This window comes from Gavialis gangeticus, unplaced genomic scaffold (assembly GCF_001723915.1).
Source record: "Gavialis gangeticus isolate Ggan-Ray unplaced genomic scaffold, GavGan_comp1, whole genome shotgun sequence".
Classification (NCBI taxonomy): domain Eukaryota; kingdom Metazoa; phylum Chordata; order Crocodylia; family Gavialidae; genus Gavialis; species Gavialis gangeticus.
Window position 1 is genome coordinate 4,821,582 of NW_017728973.1, and position 13,889 is coordinate 4,835,470.

Sequence of the window (13,889 nt, forward strand, 5' to 3'; positions counted from 1 at the left end):
AGTTGCTGACTAGATATTAAATTTGTAGTCTGCCCTGGACCAGGACAAACACATTACACTCATTTCTTCTCTCACTGCATACTGGCATTTAAAATTACGATGCTGGTTCCCTGGGTCCAGCTTTATGGCGCCATCTGCTGTTGCACGCAGAAAAGACAGTGGAGTGCTGGGAAACAGCCCTTGGTTGTATTAGGATAGTACTTCCTACAGCCTGGATCTAGACATACCCCTTGCACTTATGGAGTTGAACGAGGTAAGGCAGGACCTTTCAGCTGAGTGGGGTTGACCCACACTACTCAGCTCAGGTATGTTAAACAAAGTGAGCAGAGGCAGGCTATGCAAGCAGATTTGTCTATAGTTAACAGGAAGCCTCAACTGTACCTAGGCAGCTACTGAGCAGCTTCTCAGGGCACACATTGTAGCCCTCCAGTTGTTTAGCAGTGCAGAGACAGTTTTGGATCTGTTGCACATAAAGATTTGGGTCCCATGCCTAATGGCCCGTAGATACAGCTAGCATTTCACATATCCATGAAGAAAGCAGCATCAGTGCCCTTGGTGGCAGAGAAAGCCTGCAGAAGGATCAGGGTCCTTCACTATCCTCTGACACAAGACTCCAGGCATGGTTCCCTGGCCTGTGTTATGCAGGTCAGGGTAGAAGATTGGTGTAGGCCTCTCTAGCTTTCAAATTCGTGAATAAAGACAAGGATACATTGGTCTAACCCAGTGTATTTAAGAAACAGACAAAGGTGTTGATTTGAATGGAATATTCTTTTGCCTGCAGGAAAAAAGGTTCCTCTAATCCCACCTGTGAGGCCCTGCATGGGGCTGCCTCAGCCATTACAGCAATGACAAAGGAGAGCAAGGGCCACAAGAGCAGCTCTCAGGAAGGTTTGTCTTTGCCTAAAATCATATTGATCCTGCCCTAGGATGCCAGTGCCCTAGAACTACACCTCAGTCCCATGCTGTGAAACGGTAATTAGCTCCCTACCATTCTACGAGACACAAAATGCACATAGGCTGCTAGGAATTTTTTTTTTCCAACTTTTATTTTAAAAGTCATAATTGAAGCTTAACAAAGTCTTATCCCATTGTTATTCCGAGCTGTGGCGCTGCCATGGGCCCTGTGCTGTTAGAACCACCACCCACCTGGTGGCAGGTCCCATGGACACACATCCAGAGGCAGCCAAGGTTTGGTGACCAAGTTTGCTATGTGGAATTCATTAACCCCTCGTGTGCCTTCTGCAGCAAGTGCAGTAATGACACCAACCACAAGCAACCTTAAAATAAGTTTGTTTTTACTGGGAATAAGGAGGACCCCCTTCATTGCGAATCTCGTGGGTGACAGTGGTAAGGGAGCAGTTCCCTCTGCAGTAGCCAGAGGGTGCTGCAGAACCTGGGCATGTCCCCTCCCACCCCCCAATACATACATGCAGGTATTTATAAAAGAAAGGCAGATTCTGGATTGGAGCCACCCTAGGATGGTTTCTATCAGACAGGACGTTCCCTATGGACAAATAAAAAAAAGCACTGCCACTCAGAGCATCATGGGAAACCATCGTCATCATCCTCTGCCATTTCCTTTGCAAATTCTAGATCCTGCTGCTCGCGCTCCCGGCGCTCCTAGAAAACAGAAGCAGGACTTGTTGGCTGCAATCAGGGGCTCAGAGAGAGACTATCAAATGCTCGCATATCACTGCCCAAAGGTGACTGGTGGGCCACCCATGAATGGGTTTGGAATAAGCCCTCCCTCTCCCCCCCACAGGGAATGGAAGGCCAAATGGGCCATACCCAGGGTGCACACAGGCAAGGTTGGAGGCTTTGCTCTGCTGACCTAGCCCTAGGGAGGCATGGCTCTGGTCTGCAGTCAAGTGGCACTTCCAGGAGAGTGGCTAAAAGAGGAGCTTTAAGCATCCATAAACTAGTGGGACCAGCATTGCTCAGAGCCAGAAGCCAAGAAACGCAATGAGCTCTCACCTCTGCAGACTCCAAGTCCTTGTTGTAAGATTTAGGTGGGAACCTCATGGCCTGGAAACACAAAGGAGATGGGTCAGTGAACAGGACAAGGTTACTGAACCAGATCTGCTTCAGCTGGGCAAGGGACACAGCGAAGATGCACAAAGCCTGCAGCTTCTTCCATTTGGGCCAGAGACTTTTGTGGGCTTTGACTACAAAAGGCAGCAGATGTTTCCAAGCAGGTACAGCAGCCAGGGGGCATGACCCATGCTCCTTCAGCTGCAGACCAATAGGGAAGGTTGTAACCCAGGCAGGTAGGTTATGGGTAGCCATATAACCCATTAACATGCCAGCTGGAGAGCTGCCTCCAGGCTCTCTCTCAGGCCAGTGAAGCTCTGGACATATTAAAAAAAAAAAAAGGGGGGGGGAACATTTTTGTAGCTGGGCACTTTGCTGGGCAGTTCTTAGCACAGTATCCAGTGTGACCCAAATGCTTACAGCATCTGGAATTCGAGGGCTACAAGATTTGCTGATCTCAGGAAATTTCAGGTGAGGCCTTCACAGCACTTCAGAAGCATTGTGGACACAATCCTTGCTCTCCAAATCTACCCCCTACCTTCTACTCTCATCCACTCTTTGCCCAGTGTTGGGAATGGAACCAAGGTGTCTTGGGTCCTCAACCCCTGTCCTAACAATCCAAGTGCAGTACAGTAGTAGGCTGAGTAATGAAGGGGTATATTTAAACAGGACAATCCTGAGGGGCAGATAAAGCCCTCTGCAGGCCACTGGTTAGGGAGGAAGGTGGCACCAAAGAAGTGGGAGAACAAGAGAGAAGCCATCGCATTCTCCCAGAGGGGCTGGGCACCTAACAGTAGGTGCTTCTCAACAATCAAGGCTGATTCACTGCTGCAGAATTAGAAAGGGCCTCCCAGGCCTTCGAGCCCAATCTCCTGTGCTCAGACAGCAACATCATAGGATCCCCTTCTTAAATAGGTCAAGCTACACTTTAACACCAGGTGTTTTTTTTTTTGCCCCCCTCTAATCCCACTGTGTGGGGAGCTGCATAGCTCAGTCAGTAGGGCAGTTGGCTATGAATTAAAAAGACCCAACTTTGATCCCAATTGATGGCAGTGAGCTTCCACTCACTGTTTCCATTTCTAGTGCAGCTAAGACCCATCCAGCCTCCTATCTAATGGGTAACAGGAGCTACCTAGGCATAAAGGTGGCTGGAGTGGACCACATCACCTCCTGCTTGTGCTGGAGTTTAAAAAAAAAAAAACAAGCAGTGAAGCCCTGCCTCCACTGCCCCAATGGGCCTCAATGGCCTGTAAACAGAACAACTTTACTATTCCCACTGGGAGGCTGTTTTGGTCCATTATTCTCTGATGATTTAAGTCCCAGACTCAGTTCATTGCCAGTCAGTTCACCCCACTTGTTCTCATGACAGTGTTATTCTTTACTGTATGCGTATAAATACACTAGCAGAATAAACACCAGGGAGGAGGAAGGGAAGAAAAATCACATCTTGCCCTGCCTGTACTTTGCCACGGGAACAAGCTAAATTCTTCTGGTCTCTTCTTATGATAGGTTCTCCCTTCCTTCTTTGCTCCTGCTCCACTTGCAATTGGTTTCTCTCAAACCTCAGTGACCAGAGACATATACAGCATTCTAGATGAGGAGGTCCTAGTACCTGTACCATGGATGCAGGGAAAGCAGTGGACATAATATACCTTGACTTTAGCAAGGTATCTGATACAGTCTCCCACAGCTTTCTTGCAAGCAAGCTGAGGAAGTATGGATTGACTAAATGAAACTGTAAAGTGGATAGAAAAGTAGTTGGATTGGGCTCAGTGGGTAGTGATCAATGACTTAATGTTCAGCTGGCAGTCAGTATCAAGTGGAGTGCCCTAGGGGCTGGTCCTGGGGCCAGTTTTGCTCAGTATCTTAATTAATGATCTGGAAGATGGGATGGATTACACCCTCAGCAAGTTTGCAGATTACACCAAACTGAGGAGTGTAGTAGATACATTGGAGGGTTAGAGCTAGGATACAGGGTGATCTAGACAAACTGGAAGACTGGGCCAAAAGAAATCTCATGAGGTTCAACAAGGACAAGTGCAAAGTCCTGCACTTACGACGGAATAATCCCATGCACCAGCACAGGCTTGGGACCAACTGGCTAAGCAGCAGCTCTGCAGAAAAGGACCTGAGGATAAGCTGGATATGAGTAAGCAGTGTGCCGCTGTTGCCAACAAGGCTAACAGTATACTGGGCTGCATTAGCAGACGAGTTGCCAGCAGACTGAGAGAAGTCTATTCCGCACTGGTGAGGCCACATCTGGAGTACTGTGTCCAGTTTTGGGCCCCTCATTATAGAAAGGATATGGACAAATTGGATAGAGTCCAGCAGAGAGCAATGAAAATGGTTCAGGGGCTGGGGCACATGACTTGAGGAGAGGCTGAGGAAACTTGGTTTATTTCACTTGATGAAAAGACAACTGAGGGGGGATCTGATAGCAGCTGTGGATCCACCCTTCAGGTACTTCAAAATGGATGGAGTTAGACTGTTCTCAGTGGTGGCAGATGACAAAACAAGGTGCAATGGTCTCAAGTTGCAGCAAGGGAGGTTTAGGTTGGATATTAGGAAAAACTCTTACTAGGAGGGTAGCGAAGCACTGGAACAAGTTACTTAAAGAGGCTGTGGAATCTGCATCCTTGGGAGGTTAAGGCCTGGCTTGACAAAGCTCAGGCTGGAACGATCTAATTGGGGATGATGGTCCTGCTTTGAGCAGGAGGTTGGACTAGATGACCTCTTGAGGTCCCCTTCCAACCTTAACTGTCTACGATTTTATGGCACCAATTAGTTCATCACACTGCAAGGCTTTGGCTTCTTTGACTATGGGAGAGTGTTCCAAGAAGTGGGGTGGGGAGGGAAGAATACCTTTGTATACAGGCTCACTAACCTAGTGAGAAGATTTCTAAAACTAAGTTCAAAAAGGGATGGAGGCAAAAAGTCCACATGCAAGTAAAGAGAGACAGGTAACCTAGATAAAAGCCAGAGAAGAGGTAGCAACATGGAAAGGAATCTTAACAAGAGAATTAGCCAGGCAACCAATTCATCATCCAAGATGTTTATGTATTAATGAGAGAAGCATAAAGAATAAGTGGGAAGCACTGGAAGTTCTTCTACTGACAAAACATTACATTCTAATTGGGAAAGCAGACTTAAGGGGATAGTTGACATGATTAGAATATTGTCAGGGATGAACATAACACAAGACTGCCAAGGCACAAACTGAAATACTATTGGTAAGAGATATCAAAGGCACCAGAAAAGCATTCTACAGGTATGTTAGAAGTAAAAGGAAGACTAAGGAAAACATGGACCTCTCACTGAATGGGGTGAAGCAGCTAAGAACAGAGAATGTGGAGATGCCAGAAGTGTTTAATTACTCCCCTTCCCCTCCCACTTCAGGCTTCACAAAACAGATGAGTCCAGTCAGCAACAAGGATAAAGAAAGAGATAACCAACCTAGCGTAGGGAAAAAAGTTAGAGATCACTCAGATAAGCTAGATGAGATTCATCCAAGAGTACTCAAGGACTTGGCTGAGGTAACTGCAGAGCCATTGTGTGTTATCTTTGAGGATCCATGGAAGTCAGGCAAGGTTCCAGATGATTAGAAAAGGGTAAATATGGCATCTGTCTTTAAAAAAAGGAAACAAGGAGGATCCACAGAATTAGATAAGTCAGCCTAACTTCAATGCCCAGAAAGTCTATTTCTAAGCATGTAGAAGAGAACAAGGTGGACAAGATCGGTCAACATTTATTCATCAATAGCAAATCTTGCTTGACCAATCTGTTTTCCTTCTGTGACAAGGTAACAGGCTCTATAGACGGGAGGGAGGGTGGGGGAAGCAATGTGATGTACCTTGATTATTAGCAAGGCTTTTACAGTACCTCAAAACATTTTCATTAGTACAACCAGGGGGCCAGGGCACCCAAGAGTGCTGCAAGATCCTTTAAAGGGTGCGACAGGGTGTGAGGAGATAAGCAGATAAGTGGAGATTCAGGTTCAGTCCCTGCCTAGCAGTTTCCCCCACCCATTCTGCCTGGAAGTAAGCACTGTAATAAATAGTTATTGAAATGGGGTGTTGCTCAATTCACAAACATTACGGAGGAGGCCTCAAGTCTAAAAAAGTTAAAGAACCACCGGTCTAGATGAAAATACAGTAAGGTGAATACATAACAGTCAGAATCACTGTGCTCAAAGAGCAGTCATCAATGGCTTAGCATCTAAATGGGAGGAGATGTCAGATAGTTCCCAAAGTGTCTGTCCTGGGTTCAGTACTGTTTAATGTCTTCATTACTGCTTCAAAAGATGGAAACAGGTGTACACTAAATTTGTGGAAGACACCAAGCTGGGCAGGTTAACAAGTACATTTGAGGAAAAGACTGGGATTTAAAATGACATTGGTAAATTAGAGAATGGTTTAGAATTAATTGGATAGAATTTAGTAAGGACAAGTGCAAAATCCTGCACATAGAACAGAACAAGCAAATGCACAAATACAAATTAGGGAATGCCTGGACAAAGCTACAATATTGCTGAAAAGGACCTGAGGATTATGGTGTATTGAAAGCTGAAAAGGACTCAACTACAGGCTATTGTTGGGGTTGGGGGTAGTGGGGGCGGGGAAGGGCTGTATTAACAGGAATGCCAAATGCAAGTCACAGGAAATGATTCTTCAATCTAGTGCTGGTGAGGCCTCGCCTGCAGTAGTGTCCTGTTTGGACACCAGGCCTCAAGAAACATGCAGACAAACTGGAGAAGGAGAATGGGGGAAATTCTTAGTAGTCTAAGATACATGACTTACAAGGAAATGTTTGAAGAACTTCAATTATTTAGCCTGGAGACAAGAAAACTGAGTGGGACTGATAACAGTCTTCAGATATCCAAAGGGTGGTGAGAGAGGATGGGGATGGACTAATTTTGTGTACAAAAGGAACAGGACAAGAAGTAGTGGTCTTAAATCACAGCAAAGGAAGTTCAGATTGGATATCAGGAAGAATTTTCTAGTCCCACAGAGACATCCAGTCTCAGGACTGCTAGCTGAGACTCACAAAAGTGACGTGATGAACAGTGCCCATGCCACTTACCTTGACAGACATATTGTGGATGTCGAGGCAGAAGGAAATCCTCTGATGGAAAGCTAGCTGGGGCTCCCGGGTAGAGTAGATGTCAATCATCTCTTTGGACTGGACATAGCCCTTTTCGTGGTTAATGCTGGCTTCGATCACACCATCCCGGATGGCCTAGAACCAAGAGGCAGTATGATCACACAGCTTGATTGCAAAAGTGGGCCTGCAGCTCCATGCAGGAAATAACTGCCCAATACCTAGGAGCCTATAATGCTAGCAGTAAAGTACAAAGTCTGGAGGGAAAGAGAGATCTTGTAGATGTCAGCTCTGGATGGGACTGGGCATTCTGAACTTTTACTAGCTGCCATAGGGCAGTGGATCTGGTTGCCCAAGTCTTGTTATTTCTTTACCACTTATGGTGAGAGACATCAGTTTATTCTCAAGGCAATATCCCTTGCAAGTGACTGCTCAGGGATAACATAGATAGAGCATGAAGACATCGATAATACTTTCAGTGTCAGAACATCCTGGTGTAAAGGCTGCAGAGGCTGGGATGGCAGCAAACAGCCCAAACTCCAAGAGCAAGAGGGTGGAGCAGAGACTGGCTTAGTATAGCTGGAAAGATGCCAGTTCATTCTGCTAAGAACTGGATAGTTAGCTCTGGTGTCCTTGTCTCATAAGCAGAAGGGGCAGAGGATAGATTTCCTATATATCTCACCTCGGGCTTCAATCCAATGACCCACCTTGGCAACAATGAACTCTGCATCCTCTGGGCTGTCCAGCTGCAGCTTCTGAGCTATGTCAGCCAAGGAGATGCGAGAATAGGATAAACTGATCATGCGAACACCTGGATGAGAGAGAGAAAGAACAAAAGCTGGAGCAGTCCTCAGTGGACAGGCTCCCTACCCTTGGAAAAGAACTTCTGAGCATAAGAACGCTCAAAGGCACCCTGACTCCCACTGGAGTAGGCAAGCTACCCCTTTAGCTCGCCTACTGCTACTTAAACAACGTCTACTGAGATGCGAGTGACAGCCAGGACAGGTGCAGTGAGAGACAAGATGGGATGTCAAGAGCCCCAGGGAGCTGACAATAATGGCCTCTTACCTGTCTTAATCACATTGTGCCTCAGCCGGATGATCAGGGTGTAGGTCCCATCTGCCTGGAACTTGTCCGCAAACTGATCCAGGACCTGGTTGAACTTGGCCAGGTTTCCTGTCCTAACAGCTGTGGGAACATGCACAAGACCACTAAGCAGAGAACACATCTGTTGAAGTCACAAAGAGCAGGAATACAAGCCAGGAGTTATGACTCCATGGCCTGTGATCTTCTTCTTGTTGAGAACTGGAGAGAAACCCAGCAGTACCATGCAATGAGCATTCAAACTCCTTCACAACAGTAAGGAACAATGTTTAAAAGTTACCATGAATGGAATTTTGGCATTTGACATTAGATCCATCAATGGTAGGCATAAAACAGAAGATAGTGCCATTTGTTAATCAAACATGTTAAAATCCAAAGGAGATCAGAACATGATTCTGATAAATACCATTGGGGTGGTCTCTGGAGACCAACACAAAGGTCTGGAGACCAGCCAAGGCATTACATCCCCACATCCTTACCCTGTGTCAGAAGAAAATAGGGCATGAGTGACCTCTTCAGGGAAGGCTGTCTAAATTGAAGTCTATCTGGAATCTCCCCCAGCAGTAATTCCACCACGATAAGCAGCTTGTGGACCTTCAGAAGAAAGATGTGCACAAAAGACCATGAATCGCACAGAAAACTAAGCTATGGACTGAAGTCTCCTAAGGAAGCAAATTCCCCATTACAACAGGAAAAGCGATGAAGCCAGCAAGCTGCTGAGACACCTAGATCCTACCCAAGTTCTGTATGCTACATCAGCAGAAGCAATGTGGAGCAGTCCAATACTTTGCCTCAAACCCACCTATAGCACCCACAATGATTAGGCACCCACTCACTGTCTGTTTGAAGCCAACAGCTGTGTGCTGTGGTGCCTTCCGCAGGGCGTTTGTCATGGTTCTCCGTGCTTCTGAGTACTCCAGCTGAATGGCTTTGATGCGACCTGGAAGGAAAGGAAAAGAACTCAGTAAGGGATGGAAATGGTTTTGAAGACCAGGAGTTGGGTTAATTGAGTCATCCTAAACCAAGCCCTGGAACATGGACCCCACCTAGCACTACCAAGGCTTATTATACTTTGTGGCAAGCTGGACACTTTTTGTGGCACAATCCCCCAGTCCCACAGTGCTTTGGTGTGGAAGTTCTGTTGTAACCTCATTTAATTTTAGAATGGAGTTTGTTAATTGAAGGTAATATGAAAAACAATACCTAATTAGCTCAGTGGCATCAGGGTTCCATGTTTTACTTGCCTCGCCACTTTCACTTTTTGGCATGCCATGGATTTTTGCACTGGCAACCTATAACTGACAGGTTGTAAGTAACTAGCAAATAAAACAGACACTTGGCTGGGATGTTTTAGCCGGTAACAATTTTGCCTTGAGCAAGGGGCTGGACTTGATGATCTCCCAAGATCCCTTCCACTTCTACTATTCAGTAGTTGCCTTGAAGATATCCTTCACCAATTGTCAGGGATCTGGGTTTTCTGTTCACCATAGAAAAAAGTGAAAAAACATGGATTTTTGCATTTTAAAGGATAAAAACTTGGATTTTCTCCTTTAAAGGAGAAAACTGCGGGAAACAGTGAGTTTCCTCTTGCAGGCTGGCAGAGTTCCATCCTGCAAGGGGCTGCAGGGAGCGGAAGGAGGGTGATCAGGCAGGGGGGCCACATGCATCTGAGCATGCACACATGCACATGGCCACCACACAGCCTGGAGAACAGCTCCCCCAGGTAAGTCTGGCAGAGTGGGAAGGGGTTGGGGGAAATTGACGATCCCACAGTGAGGCAGGGAGTTGCGTAGGGCTGGGGCTAGGGCTGCTGTGCTGTCCAGCTTGGGTAGTGAGTGGGGCTTGAGGCCCAGGGCAAGAATGTGCAGCTGCAGGGCCCAGGCCGGGAGCGGCACAGCCGCAAGTGGCTCATCCGAGGGGCGTGGAAGCTGGCTCCCTGCTGCTGTGTGCACTCCCAGGGGGTGCAGGGGAGGGCATATGCCCTCCAGATTTGTGCGTGGAACAGGTGGGGAGCTCCAAGCCCACAACAGGCAGCCCACATCTTGCTACCCTCCCCTCAGGGCCTCTGCAGCCCAGAGGGCAGGACTCTGCATGGCAGGGCAGAGTGTGGTGGGGAAGCTCAGGGCTGCTGCCACAATCCCCGCACTACCATGTCAAGGCATCCCCTGCATGCCCGCCAGCAGCGGGGATCATGGCATGGAGGGCACTTTGCTGTGGCACCGCAGGGCTTGTGCAGCACCTGGCCCCACTCTAACCTGCTGCACAGGGTTTCGCCTGCTGGGCCGTGGAGGCTTCAGGGGGAGGACAGCAGGATAGAGAGCCCGAGCTTGCAGCACCCCGTGCACAAATCTGGGGGGCACATGCCCCCTATGCCCCTCCCTGGGACTGCATGCAGCAGTGGAGAGCCCGCACTGCTGCACCCGAAGAGGGCAGCCTGCACCCCTTCCCCGTGGGCTCTGCTTTGATTGTGCCACCAGTGGGTGAGGGGAAGCCAGGCTCTGCTCTGCAGCAGCTGGTGCTTCCTCTTTTGGGCAGCAGCCCAGGATCAGGCACTGCTGGGTGAGGCAGGGGGCTGTGGATCTGGGTCCCTGGTCCAATAGCCCTGGCAGCTGGGGGCCCCCTCTGGCTGGGCCCAGTGGGCTGTGCATAGGGAGTGAGGGGCACCGGCATGTCAGGGCAGCTCAGCACCACAAAGCAGTGGAGAGGGACAGGCACAGTTGGATCCATGTCTTGGTGAGTGAAGGGGGAGCTCTGATTTTCTATGACAAAAAAACCCAAAATCAAATGCCAAAATTCATAGGTATTTAGAATTTATTTCAGTATAGCAATTGAGACACTGGTAGGTTTCCAAATTGCTTTATATCAAGAAAACACGGAAAAACATGGATTTGGGGGTTTTTAAATCAGAGAATATATGTGTGTTTTTCTTTTTCTTTGCGTGTTTTTAAATCCGAAAATTTGCAGTTTTTAAACAGAGACAACCAGGATCCCTGCTGATTGCTAGCTCAAGCTGTTGCTGCTTGAAGTAGCGTGCAGATGCCTGCTGTCTTACCTGTGTAGTAGAGGTACCGGGCCCACTCATTGTTATTGGCCTGCTCAGGAAATACAGATTTGGAGACAAGCTTTTCTGCCTGGTCATAGAGATTATAGTGAAGGTAGTTTCTCAGCAGCAGGTTCAGGAGGGTAGCTTGGCCATCAGCATCATGGCGGAGGGTCGCTGTCCTCAGACGGGCATGCATAAAACTTCAAGACAGGGTGGGGAGAAAAGAAAATGTGTCAGAAGGAGTAAGAGTGCTGCAAGAGTTCCAGTCAAGGCTATGATGGCTTCACGTGCAAAACACCTCTTTCATTTCAGCAGAAGAAGACTCAAGGAGAATGTGATACATAGGACCGTTACCAAACCCCCCAGACATGACAGCAGCAAGCCATACCTCCTGACCACATCGAGTTTATTCAGGAACTCATAGATGCGGGAGTGGTAGTAGTAACATTTGGCCACCACCAGATCAAGAGCACGGCGGTTTTGGGAGCTGATCTTCTGCATCAGGTCATCAGACACTTTCTGGGCCTGGGAAGAGAAGGAGAGAGGTCAGAGTAAGTGAGAGCGCTCAGGGAGACAGCTCATAAGGGGACCTAAGAGAGGAATCTGTCAGAACCATATTGGCTATAGGGACTCCCACTAACCTAAAACCCAGAGGGACACTTTTGGAACGTACCAAAGCTTCCAAGGGTGCCTCCCACCAGATCCTTTTGAGATGCAGCTAAATTAATCACAGGAAAGCCATCCTGGAACAGCAATAAAACACGGGGTGACTAAATGGAGCTAGCGGCAATTCCTCTGCCTTCGACTTATTCTCCTTATGGGGTACAGCACAAGGCTGCTCAGTTCTGATGTTCTACTACCATCAATATATATGCTTCAAGGCTAGCTTTAATATTTTTGGTAGAGCTCAGCAGCAGCCTTAAAGGCGATGGACAGTGCCCAAGCTCGCCAATCTGTTTCTGTCTGACCCTACAGCCACACTGGCTCCAAAAAAGTCATTGTGTAGGTTTCGGTACTGGGAAAGATGCAGCATGCACTGGCTGATGCAGCGTGCAGAACAGGCCCGGGGCTTTACCTCTGGGTATCGTTTACTGTTCATCAGGTAGATGACCAAGAGCAGCTGAAGATAGGTCTCCACTTCTGGCAGGAGAGGGGCTGATGCTGCCTTTCCCGTCCGGGGACGGAACTGCAACTCTGCTTCTGTGTCCATAGGCTGCAGGGAGAGAGAGCAAAACATGGTGGATGCACAGCCATGCAGCTCTTCATTTATTCACACAGGAACTTCAATGTAGATATACCATATCCACCACTGATGCCCTAGAAACTTTCCCATCCTTTCCCTGTGTGCCTCAGCTCAATCACTGCTGGGGGAAAAAGTCCAACTGGTTTCCACAGTCCAAATGGTTTTCCATAGGCCTGGTGGCAATGCCAGCACAGGTGCCCATGTGAGATTTTGATATACAAATGCAGCTTCCGCTGGAACTGGACTTACACCCCCTCCCATATGCTCCTGAACAAACCAGTTGCATATTTGAATAAACTCAAGCCCCTGGGCTCCCTGACCTTTCCCTCCCCATCAGCATCTTCCGTAGTCTCCTTTCCCATGCCCTTCTCCAACTAACCTCCTCCAGGAAGGCCAGCAGGAAGTCCCGTACAGTGCTGTTGGAGGTGAAGAAGCCATTAATGGCTTTGTGGAGCACATTGGAGTTGAGTCTGCGGGAGGTGGAGGGCAGGGCCCGCAGGGCACGGAGAACATAGCGAGGCTCCTTTCCAGATACAGCCTTCTCAAGCTGCTTCACGTGCTCTTTGATATCTGCAACAGCCCAGGGAAAACCAGGCAGGTGTTAGACTCAGGCAGGCTCTCTCACAAAGGTAGCCCTCTGAGGGGCACAGCAATCCCAGGGAATCAAACTGGTGATGCACCTGCTCCTCATCCTGGACACAGATAGGTGTGCCCATTTCTGGCAAGCGTGCCACAAGCTAAATCCCAGTCTTCCCAAATGCCACTCCCAGCTCCTAGCCTTGCCCATCCTGCTGCTCTACTGTCTGCTTCCTCCCCTGTGTTCAGTCCTACCTGGGGCTCTGCCCCAGCTGTCACTGCCTCTTGCCCGGTCTGTGGCTCTGCTCTGTGCTTCCTGTCCTGGCTGTGGCTCTGCTTTCTGCTCCCCACCCCATCTGTGGTGAGGCTGCCTGCCCTGGCTTTTGCTCTACTCCCTGCCTGCTCTGAGGCCCTGTTTTCCCTATCCAACTTGCTGTTTGGCCCTTCCTGCTGCTGTGCTTTCTGCTCCTGGCCCTGATGTGCGGCTCTGCTCTCCGCTCCCTCCCCCCTCTGCCACGTGCCACAACTTTCACTGGAAACAGACCCCCCCCAGGGGGCTGGGGCGGGGTCCCCGGGACGCCCACAGCGCATGCGTGGTCTCCGAGTGCCGCCGAGCTGCCCCCCCGGGTGTGTGTGGGGGGCTTCCACGGCGCTTGCGCAGTGCCTGCCCCCCCCGAACCCCCTGGAGGGGGGGGGGTCCTCGGGGTCCCCCCGCGCATGCGCGAAAGCCTCCCCCGCCCCTCACCCTCCAGCGTGACGGCGTCGAGCTCCCGCTGCGGCTGCTTCTCGCCGCCG

General features: G+C 49.0%; 1 protein-coding gene across 1 annotated transcript; it reads right to left on the minus strand.

Annotated features, from left to right (window-relative positions):
• Nucleotides 1-1,018: 1,018 nt before the first annotated feature.
• PSMD3 (proteasome 26S subunit, non-ATPase 3) lies at nt 1,019-13,888 on the minus strand (the record flags this gene model as incomplete). The annotated part of the gene is made up of 12 exons (XM_019505166.1): nt 1,019-1,620; nt 1,975-2,025; nt 7,111-7,266; nt 7,836-7,939; nt 8,197-8,316; nt 8,712-8,826; nt 9,069-9,172; nt 11,285-11,475; nt 11,664-11,800; nt 12,351-12,488; nt 12,898-13,088; nt 13,840-13,888. Coding segments are annotated over 12 exons (1,434 nt in total), but the record flags the coding sequence as incomplete, so codon positions are not given.
• Nucleotide 13,889: the final 1 nt, after the last annotated feature.